The 11,586-nt window shown below is 47.8% G+C and overlaps 1 protein-coding gene across 1 annotated transcript in view; it reads left to right on the forward strand.

Annotated features, from left to right (window-relative positions):
• LOC108535617 (L-amino-acid oxidase-like) overlaps positions 1 to 5,560 on the forward strand; it is a 7,922-nt gene extending 2,362 nt beyond the window's left edge. The window contains exons 2-6 of the mRNA XM_017881700.1: positions 1,671 to 1,734; positions 1,965 to 2,101; positions 2,637 to 3,513; positions 3,659 to 3,691; positions 5,357 to 5,560. Coding sequence (XP_017737189.1) covers positions 2,010 to 2,101; positions 2,637 to 3,486 — 942 coding nt within the window. The 5' untranslated portion in view covers positions 1,671 to 1,734; positions 1,965 to 2,009 and the 3' untranslated portion in view covers positions 3,487 to 3,513; positions 3,659 to 3,691; positions 5,357 to 5,560. The remainder of the gene's footprint in view (positions 1 to 1,670; positions 1,735 to 1,964; positions 2,102 to 2,636; positions 3,514 to 3,658; positions 3,692 to 5,356) is intronic.
• The last annotated feature ends 6,026 nt before the right edge of the window (positions 5,561 to 11,586 follow it).

Below are 11,586 nucleotides of genomic sequence, written 5' to 3' on the forward strand. Positions count from 1 at the left end.
CATAAATAGCTCTTATTATTTTGAGATATGTTCCATCAATACTGAATTTATTGAGAGTTTTTAGCATGAAGGGCTGTTGAATTTTGTCAAAGGTCTCTTCTGCATCTATTGAGAAAATCATGTGGTTTTTGTCGTTGGTTCTGTTTATGTGATGGATTATGTTTATTAATTTGAGTGTATTGAACCAGCCTTGCATCCCAGGATGAAGCCAACTTGATTGGGGTGGATAAGCTTTTTGATGTGCTGCTGGATTCGGTTTGCCAGTATTTTGTTGAGGATTTTTGCATCGATGTTCATCAGGGATATTGGTCTAAAGTTCTCTTTTTTTTTGTTGTGTCTTTGCCAGGCTTTGGTAGCAGGATGATGCTGGCCTCATTAAATGAGTTAGGGAGGATTCCCTCTTTTTCTATTGATTGGAATAGTTTCAGAAGGAATGGTACCAGCTCCTCTTTATACCTCTGGTAGAATTTGGCTGTGAACCCGTCTGGTCCTGGACTCTTTTTGGTTGGTAGGCTATTAATTGTTGCCTCAGTTTCAGAGCCTGTTATTGGAAATATGATCTCTTTTTTTTTTTTTTTGCCTTAAATGTAAACTGAACCCAAGATTTCCCTCCAAACACCTCCCAAAACAAAAACCAGCTGAACTAGTCCAAACTAGGAGTCTTTAGATATGGCCTTAGACCTACTCAGAAATGGAAAATGAAATTTCAAATTCTGTCTGAAACAAAAGGCCTCTATGTCTACTTTGGAGTTCTACAAACTGAGATTCCCTAAAGGGTCTTAATTCAGAGATGGGTGAACTCCCCACCCCATATCCCTCCAGGCCATGACAGAAGGAAAAGAAGGAATGCCCACAGCAAGTGGAAACAGGATGAGAGCTGAGGAAGGAGTTGGTCTGAAGCCCCCGGGCAGAGGAAGAAATTGCTTTTGCTGGAACTAGTTTCCGCTGTGAGGCCAGCAGGAACAAGATGCCATGGGGATGGGGACCATGTTATGCCTGTCTCTGCTCCAGCCTGGTCTACACCTATGTCAAGAAACTTGGCCTGAAGCTGAACAAGTTCATCCAGCATGATGACAACACCTGGTACCTCATCAAAGGACGATGCTACCGTAGCTGGGAGGTCAAGGCCAACCCAGATCTTTTGGGCTATTCCATAAGCCCCACAGAGAAGGGCAAGAGTGCTAAGAATCTCTTCTATGAGTCCATCGACAAGGTGCCTTCTGCCTTACCCCAGCCTGGGTCAGGAAGGAAGAGGGTCTGGCCTAAGGTCACCTGGCAAGTTAGTGGACAAACCCAGGTCACCTGACTCCTATTCAGTGCTCTTGTGATTGGGCCACCTGTCTTATAACACTCTCCAAGAATGTTGCCACCAATCCCACTGCCCAGTCCCCTCTCTTCTCGTGTCCCTGGGTGGTTTGATCAGTGGCAGTGGGAGGAAAGGGAACCACCAGATAACCCAATTCTTGGTAATGAATCAGTCCTCCTGGGTTGCAGTGAATGTCTTCACCTTAAAGTTTAGTCTTCAAAAGGTCTTTAAATGAAGGTGAGAAAAGGGAAAAGAGGAGCTCCTGAAACTACCCTTGCCCTGGTTCTTCAACTCCCATCTCCTTGCGCCCACCCAGGAATTCTGCTCTAATCTAAAACTCCTTCTCTCTCTTACCCTCCTGCAGCTCATATCTGAAAACGTTCAACTGCAGCCACCTGAGGTCCTTTCACGATTCTTACTCCACCAAGGTGAGTGAGGCAAAGAAGCCCCAGAATGGGGGTAAGGGGAGGGGTCCACATTCAGCCTAGGCCCTGGGGTTGTCCCCTGCCTATCTAGATGTTCTCTTTCCACTGTCAAAACTGTCACCTTTCTGGAGTCCTGCCCCACCCTTGCCTCGGCCCAGTCCCCTGCTGAAGACCCACCCTACATACTGGGCCCCCCACCCTACACTTCCATTTACTGAGACCCCTCCCCACAGGCTTACCTGCTGAAGGAAGGGAAGCTGAGCTGAGGAGCAGTTAACATGATTGGAGATATGATGAACCAACATGCTGGACACTATATGTCCTTCTTGGAGTCCCTGTGGGCTCAGAACCTCCTAACCAAGAATGACAAGTAAGGCTGATCTGGGGTTGAGACTGGAGTCAGCCTCTCATCCAGCACTCAGAGCAGAGAACAGGACCTGGGGTTTATTGGGTACTTATTGTGTGCAGGTGCTGTGCTGAGCGCTTGCCAAGAATCGTGGCCTTTAATCCTTATGAGCCCCTGTGAGGCAGGCCCTATTGTTCAGAGCCATTTCAGAGGTGGAGCTGCTGAGAAGCTATGGAGCTTCCCCAAGTTCACACAGCTTGGGCAAGGTCAGCAGCACTCCTCCTGGGAAGCAGAAATGCAAGGTGGCCAAATCCACGGGCTGTGGAGCTGGGCTGCCTCTGTCATCCTGGGAAAGTCACTTCTTTCTGGGTGTCGTCTTTCAAAACGATCAAATCCCTCTCTGGTCAAGGGCTGTATATTAATTAAGGCTATGCATACAAAGTGTCGGGCACAGGGTGCACAGATCCAGTCCGTCCCTTTCCAGGCCAGGAGCACTACCCGTATCTGGGCCCGCGGGCGCGGGTGCCTCCCACCCTCACTGCCCCATTCACCCCTGCAGCTTTTTCGAGATCACTGGTGGCTTTGACCAGCTCCCCAAGGCCCTCGGCGCCAGACTGAAGCCCGGCACCCTCCACCTGAGGTCCAAGGTGGAGGTGGTGGTGAGGGATGGGCCGCAAGTCCCGGTCTCATACTGGGCGGACCGGCCCGCCTCGGCACAGTGCACCCTCACCGCTTACTACGTGGTGGTCTCCGCCTCAGCCAAGGCCGTGCTCCTCATCGCCTTCCAGCCACCCCTGTCCACGGACAAGATCGACGCCCTCCGCTCCACGCACTACACTGGCGCTACCAAGGTGGTTTTGGCCTGTGACCAACGCTTCTGGGAATGGGACGGTATCCGGGGCGGAGTATCCATCACCGACCAGCCCTCGCGCTACATCATCTACCCCAGCCGCAGCCCCCCCAACGGCAAGAGTGTCCTGCTGGCCTCCTACACCTTGGATGACGACTCCCTCTTCTTCACGGCGTTGAAGCACGACCAGGTGGTGGACATCGTCCTGAATGACCTGGCGACCGTGCACCAGATACCCAAGGAGGAGCTGCGGCGCATGTGCCCCTCCTCTGTGGTCAAGAAGTGGCCTCTGGACTCCCTCGCCACGGGCGCCTTTGCAGATTTCACACCCTACCAATTTGTGCATTACTCGGAGCAGCTGTCACAGCCAGAGGGCCGCATCCACTTCACCGGCGTGCACACAGGCCCGCCACATGGCTGGATGGACACTGCCGTCAAGACCAGCCTCCGAGCCGCCAGGAACATCCAGGCTGCTGTGGACCAGGAGGCCATGGTAGGGCAGGGACAGAAGCCCTTCACCAACCGCCAGAAGGGTTCCTGCCCCGAGAGCTACCCCTGAAGGAGTCTGGCAGGCGCAGGCTGGGAGGTAGGCGGAGGAGGCAGATACCCAGGAGAGAGGTCACTTTTAATCCCCCCAGCCCACAAACAGGAACCCGAAATCCCAAAGAACCCAGCTGGCAAGTCCTCAGGAAACATCACCCCCTCTCCTTTTTTCTCCTCTTTTCTTGCAGGAAGGAAACAGCAGAGCCGGGGTAGAAGGAGAGGTAAGGAAAAAAACAAGGATGAAGAATGCTAGAATCGGCACTAGAATCGGCCCGTGGCTTGGAGGAGATTCTCTCCTGCTATAAGAAAAAGCAAAAAAAGAAACGGTTAAACAGCACCCAATTCTTGTCACCTATAAGCAGAAGCCCCTAAAGAAACAGACAAAAGCAAAGCCACAGTATCATTCAACCACAGACTGACCACACGGCCACGGAACACACCCCACAGCACACACTGCACAGCACACACCCTACACTACACACCCCACACACATACTCCACATACCCCATAGCACACACCGCACAGCACACACCGTACACTACACACCCCACACACATACTCCACATACCCCATAGCACAGACAGCACAGCACATACCCTACACTACACACCCCACAGCACACACCCCACAACACACACCCCACAGCACACACTGCACAGCATACACCCTACACTACACACCCCACAGCACACACCCCACAACACACACCCCACAGCACACACCCCACAACACACAACACACAGCACATGCCCCACAGCACACACCCGCAGTACACACCCTACACTACACACCCCACAGCACACCCCCTACACTACACACCCCACAACACACACCACAGCACACACCCCAGACTACACACCCCACAGCACATACCCTACACTACACACCCCACAACATACACCCTACACTACACACCCCACAACACACACTACTACTACAGCACACACCCCCACAGCAACACCCACACTACACACCCACAGGCACCACACCTACCTACACACCCCCAACCACACCTACAGCACACACCCACAGCACACACCACACTACACACCCCACAGCACACCACCCTACACTACAACCCCACAAACCACACACTACAGCACACACCCCACACACACACCCACACTACACACACCACAGCACACACCCTACACACACACCCCACAGCACAACAACTGCATCAAACACACCAACAGCCACCACCCTACACTACACACCCCACAGCACACATCCCACATCACACACCCTACACTACACACCCCACAGCACACACCCTATACTACACACCCCACAGCACACATCCCACAGTACACACCCCACAGCACACACACCCCTACTGCACACACACACACACATAGCTCACACATACCTCACCACTGTGTGCCTGAGCCAAGGGCATCATGTCTTGGACCAACATGCAGTCTAGGTGGATGAGAGTGATGAGGGTTGTTTTTTGCTCTTTTTTAGTGTGTAAGACTGGGATATTGGCTCCTTGGAGATAACTCCTGTCTCATAGACTTTTCCTGTCCATCCTTCTCCCTCCATCACCAACCAGAAGACCCATCTCTGCCTGCCTAGCCCACATTTGACCCTGGGAGGACACCATGCCTGTTCTACATGCTCCTTCCCCACTTTGATCCTCTCTAAACCCAGCCTGTCCTTCCAGGCCCAGTTGAAGTTCTTTCCCCTCCCCCAAAATCCTCCCTTAACATTCCCACCCAAACCCCGGGGACCTCTCCTTTGAACCACAATTCTTTGCCCCTAGAGTCTCAAATATTTGGCCTGCAGATCTTATTATGCTGCTATGCAATTCCTTCATAAAGGTGTATTATTTCCCCAAGGACTGGGACTATATCTTATATGCCTTTTTGTGTTTTCTTCAATAGCCATGAAATACATATTATTTCCTGCAACCTGTCAATAAATATTTGCTGCACACCTACCATATGTCAGGCGCTGTGCTGAGCACCAGAAATACAAAGAAGGAGCCGCATTACCTCGAATGAAACTTTGCCATCACCTGGGTCCCCAAGCCTCCAAGGACCAACTCCCAGATCTGGATCATTTGTTATCCAGGGCCGTTCTTTGGTATTTGGGTCCAACTAGACAAAAAGAAAGAATAAACGACGTCATAAACCCTCTTCTTGGAGAACATCCCCTCTAGGAAGCCCCTGGAGGACTCTGGAGACTAGCACACTAAAGTATTGGGATAGAGCGTTGTGGATTAAGACTGTGTGTGGTATGGGAGGAAAGCGGATAGAGAAAGGAAACTCACATTTCATTACTACAATTTGGTCTCTTGTTAAAAGCCTATATTCTGGTCTTCCACTCACCCCTATTTTAGTCAAGACTTCTTTAGTTTCGAGTGACAGAAATCAAAACAAGCTTAAGGAAAAGGAAGTGTTTTGGCTTGCACACCTGGGAAGTCTAGGGAGAAGCTGGCTTCACCCGGAGTGACTGGGTTCAGGAACTGAAAAGACGTCATCAGTGTTCTCTCTCTTTCCACCTCTTGGCTCTGTTTTCTCAAAGTACCTCTGTATTGGGTTGAATAGTGTCCGCCAAAATTCAAGTCCACTCAGAACCTGTGAATGTGACCTTATTTGGGTCTTTGCAGATGTAATCAAGTAGAAACGATGTCGTAACGAATTAGGGTGAGCCCCAATTCAATGACTGAGAGAAAGAGAAAATTTTAATTACGAACATACACAGAGGGAAGACAGCTATGTGAAGATGAATGCAGAGTGATGCATCTACAAACTAAGGAACATCAAAGATTGCCAAAAGCTATGAGAGAGGCATGGCCCAGATTATCTCTTACAGCCTGGGGAACCAACTCTGCTGGCACCCTGCCTTTGAACTGTTGGGCTTCAGAACTGAGAAAATAACTTTCTGATGTCCAGTTTTGTGCTGATTTGTTACAGCAGCCCTAGAAAACTAACAGCTTCCTTATTTCTTCCATTTTTCTTCTGGCAAGGAACATAGAAGCAATTCCAAGATCGTATCTTTATAGGTTGCCATCCAAGAGAAAAGAAAGTGTCCCTCTTTCCCAGAGTCTTCCCATTTATTTCCATCCTTCCCATCCACCTCTGGGCCTAGAAAGTAGGTCTTGTGACCAGCAGTCCCAGCGGCCACCATGAAGGGGGAATGGGACAATCTATTAAGAAGAGTGTCCTAAGCAGATAAAAACAATGGATATAAACTACAAACTTCAACTTCTCTGGATCCCAAGATTAGGCTAAGGAATTCAGCTGAGATTCAGGGCAGTTAAACCAGCTCCCTTGGCGCTTCCAAGGCTGGATGGTTCACCACCAACAGAGTCACAACAGACATGGGGAACTAGAAGCAAAGTAAACCATATCGTAGAAGCTGGTTCCATTCAGGGAGGAGTCTTCTTCTAAACCATCTCTTGAACTGTTTAGATTTAGTATCCCCTTTAGTGTCTTGACAAAACTCATCCCTTTCTGAGACTCTCCAAGCCAGCTTGGGAAGAACCCTGACCCAATTCAGTCCAGGCAGAGAAAGTGGCAGAAGGCAGAACAGGGAAGAGGAAGGGCCCTGAAGAAGAGCTTACCATGAATCTTCATGAATTCCTAAGAACAGGATCTCAAAGAAACAAGTCAATGAAGAGCACAGACAAGAAGCTGGGCAGCAGGTTCTCTTTGCTAACCTCCATCCATTAGCTATGAAAACGAGGCCCCGGGGGCATGGAGACAGCTGTGCAGAGAGGAGGGAACAGAGGGAGGAGAAAATCGATGGTGGAAGCCAGATTCAATTTGTGTTCTAGAGGCAAATGATGCCTAGCATTTGTATGGGAGTGTTCGTCATAAATTAAAAGACTCAGAGACTCCAGAGGACCATCACTGGGTCCACAGCGCTGCCACATGGGTTTCTTGATTACAAACAGCAGAAACCAAATCTGAGTAACTCAAGTGGGAAAAAAATTGAGAAAGAATATCAAGAAGCTCATAAAATTAACAAGAAGTCTCAATACCAGTCTTGGAGAGTTGTCAGAAGCCAAAGGAGACTCAGTGGCCTGAGCCACAGCCAAGGTCATGCCCCAGGACCCACGCAGGTGGCACCTTGGCGACTGAGCACTGGGCCTGGCTGCTGAGACCACCACCAGCCAAAATATGCTTCCATTGCTGCTAGAACTAATTATCAGCTGTCCACTGCTTCTTAAGGTCATTTCAGCGAGTTTCAAAGTCTCAGATAAGCACCTCTAATCTAGGTCAGTCCCCACTCCCTGGCTGCCAAGTGTCAGGAAAAGAAAGTAACCAGCAACATTCTTTGGCTTTTAAAGTGAGAGGTGAGGCATTGCCTGTCATAAAACCTTACAATCATAGATTTGCCAAACAGAAAACGGATATTGACATTGGGCAGACATAAGGTATGGCCCAAAGGGATAGATGGGACACAGGGTACCTCTGCTATGTTAGCTATTTAACCCCTCTAAGACTCATTCATCATCTGGACAATAAGAATGACATCCCATCGTATCATGGCTGAAGGGACTGGAGATCCTGTATAAAATGCACATAGAGGCCGGGCGCGGTGGCTCAAGCCTGTAATCCCAGCACTTTGGGAGGCCGAGACGGGCGGATCACGAGGTCAGGAGATCGAGACCATCCTGGCTAACATGGTGAAACCCCATCTCTACTAAAATACAAAAAACTAGCTGGGCGAAGTGGCGGGCGCCTGTAGTCCCAGATACTCCGGAGGCTGAGGCAGGAGAATGGCGTAAACCCAGGAGGCGGAACTTGCAGTGAGCTGAGATCCGGCCACTGCACTCCAGCCCGGGTGACAGAGCAAGACTCCGTCTCAAAAAAAATAAAATAAAATAAAATAAAATAAAATAAATAAAATGCACATAGAGATTTTAGGTGTATAAAACACATAGTAGGTCCTTGCCCTCTCATGCTGTCAGAGAGGAATTATTTTCATTTTAAAGAGGAGGACACCCAGACTCAGTGAGGTTGAGTGACTTGCTAAAGCTTTGACAGTGAGTGGTGGGGAGAGGATTTGCAGCCAGTGCTGCCTGACTCAGAAGTCTAGCTCTTCCCACAGTAAGATGCTGCGGCCAGTCTAGCTGGAGAGAGGAATGGCTGGCCTGAAAGAGATGAAGCACATTTGAGACCAAGCAGATGCCAAGGCAGGTAATGTGGTGGGAGCTCCGTGAAGGTTGAAACGAATATGGGCCAGAACTGACGGCCTGCCTGGGTGACATTATCTACATAATGTTACACTCTGTCATTTCCCTTCCTACATGCTGTCTTGAGGGAGAAAAGGACAGAGCTGAGTTATAGCTCATAAACCCAACAGACTCTCTACAAATCTCTGCTACAAATTTGAGCAACTATTTTAATGTTACTACATTAAAATTGGAGGACTTTCATGGAAGCATGAGCACAAAAAACAGTCATGCATAGCATATGTCTTAACAGAAACAACCGTTGAGAATGACTCCAATAACTATCAAGAGATAAAAGCATCCCCCAATCTCTCCAGAAAGCACCATCCACACGATCCATTTGAAGGTCTGACTCTGGGAATTCCATGCTGCTGCTGGCTGTAAGAGCATGAAGAGTCTAGAACAAACCCTCACTTGGAGAGCCTAGGCATGACATCTTCTCTTCCTGCCCCCAGGGGTGTTCTTAGAACCCAGTGAACGTGGCAAGAGCCGGGTGCCAGATAAAGAGGCAGCTGGACTTGGAGCTGGGCCCCTTTGGCTGCCAAATACCCAATAATAGGCCCCAGGGCAACGGGCAAGGTAAATTCTTCCCGGAGCAGCAACTTAGCCTCTCTTCATACTCCCTTTCCCAGCCCTTCTATAGTCATCATTGAATGTTGTCTCCCTGCTTGACAAATAAGGAAGTAAGCCTCTGAGAGGGAGATCATCTGGCCCAGGGCTACCAAGCACACGAGTGGAAGAGCCCAGAGGAGATGAAAATAATAATAGCCATCACTACTGAGTCTTACTTTGGAGAGTGTGAGTTAAGAGAATACATTCACTTTCTAACTGAATCCTCCCCCCCCCCAGGAAAAAAAAAAAAAAACCAACTCTATGAAATAGACATTATTATCATCTCGATTTTACAAATGAAGGAACTTTCTGAGAAACATTAGATGTTAAAGATGGAAAGAGAAACGGGTCAAGACAGTATGCCTAAAAATTCTACACGAAATACTTCTCCAAGTCTTTTTTTTCTTTCTTTCTTTTTTTTTTTTTTTTCAAGACGGAGTCTCACTTTGTTTCCCAGGCTAGAGTGCGATGGCACAATTTCGGCTCACCACAACCTCCGCCTCCCAGGTTCAAGTGATTCTCCTGCCTCAGCCTCCTGAGTAGCTGGGATTACAGGCACCAGCCACCACACCCGGCTAATGTTTGTGTTTTTCTGTTTTGGGTTTTGTTTGTTTGTTTGTTTGTTTGTTTGTTTGTTTTGTAGAGACAGGGTTTCGCCATGTTGGCCAGGCTGGTTTTGAACCCCTGACCTCAGTTGATCCACCTGTCTCTGCCTCCCAAAATGCTGGGATTACAGGCGTGAGCCACTGTGCTCAGCCTCCAAGTCTTTTTTGACACATGACTGAGCTGTCAGGAAAGAGAATTATTTAGAAATTTTAAACAACAGGAAAAAGGCAAATCCACCAGAAAATTTAAGTGCTGGAGCTGAACTTTGCTCTGAGGGTATCTGTCAATACCTGGTGGCCTCAGGTCTAGGTTTAATAGACGACAAATGAAGGGACCAGAAGTTAAAGCCAAAGTCCTGAGCAGACGCAGGAGGCTGAGGCGGGAGGATCACTTGAGCCCAGAAGATCAAGGCTTCAGTGAGCCATTGCACTCCAGCCTGGAAGACAGAGACCTCATCTCTAAAAAACAAAGTCCTGAGCAGAGACATGTCAGACCAGACTATCACCTAAAGGTATGATCTGCTCCTCTCCCATCTTCCCTCGCCAATAGTTGATAATCTCAATGGATAAACTAGAGGAAAAAACAAAAAACAAAAAAATCTGCTCCACAAAGTAAAACGGATTTGGTGTTAGCTTTGGCTCTGGGAAGAGCAGAAAAAAAAAAGAAAAAAGAAAAAAGAAAATGTATCTCATAAGAATTTTAATACACAAGCTCATATTTACACAGATTTAGCTGCGATAGTTACACTACTTCTACGTCCTAAAAAACCCAAAGCCAAAATTTTAGTTTAAAATGGTCCCAGATGGGTTATGACCTTGGATCCTGAACAAATAAAAAGTAAATCTTTTCTAAAGGAAAGAACATTTAAATCCAGGCTTCAAAGAATGCTATAGATAAAGTCCCAAGGAACAGGAGCTCAGGATTTAAAAACACCTAAATATATGAGGAAATAAGCCACCATAAGGAAGAATCAGAAGAAAAAATGCAAATAAAACCCATTAAAAACTGTTGATATTAGAATTATCAGATAGAAAATATAAGATAAATCTGTTTAATATCGATACAGAAATAAAAGAAGAAATGAAAACATGATGAAGGAAATGAGGGTGTCCAGATTTGCCAATCTCATTTGAAAAAGAACATTTAGAAGTGAAAAAGCATAACAAATGAAATAAAAAACATAAGGGGTTAGGTTTAACAGAAAGTTAGGCTTAATTGAAAAGGTAATTAGCGGCCAGGCAGTGGCTCATCTTTGTAAATCTAACATTTTGAGAGGTCAAGGCAGGTGGATCACTTGAGCTCAGGAGTTTGAGAGCAGCCTGGGCACCATGGCGAAACCCTGTCTCTACAAAATGTACAAAAATTAGCCAGGCCTGGTGGCATGCAGCTATAGTCCCAGCTAATTGGGAGGCTGAGGCAGAAGGATTGCTTGAACCTGGGTGGTTGAGGCTGCAGTGAGCCGAGATTGTGCCACTGCACTCCAGCCTGGGCAACAAAGTGAGACCTCGAGAAAGAAAGAAAGAAAGAAAGAAAGAAAGAAAGAAGAAAGAAGAAAGAGAGAAAGAGAGAGAGAGAGAGAGAGAGAGAGAGAGAAGGAAGGAAGGAAGGAAGGAGAAAGAGAGAGAGAGAAAGAAAGAAAGGAAGGAAGGAAGGAAGGAAGGAAGGAAGGAAGGAAGGAAGGAAGGAAAGAAGGAAGGAAGGAAGGAAGGA

This window comes from Rhinopithecus bieti, unplaced genomic scaffold (genome assembly GCF_001698545.2).
Source record: "Rhinopithecus bieti isolate Rb0 unplaced genomic scaffold, ASM169854v2 scaffold_12155, whole genome shotgun sequence".
Lineage (NCBI taxonomy): Eukaryota > Metazoa > Chordata > Mammalia > Primates > Cercopithecidae > Rhinopithecus > Rhinopithecus bieti.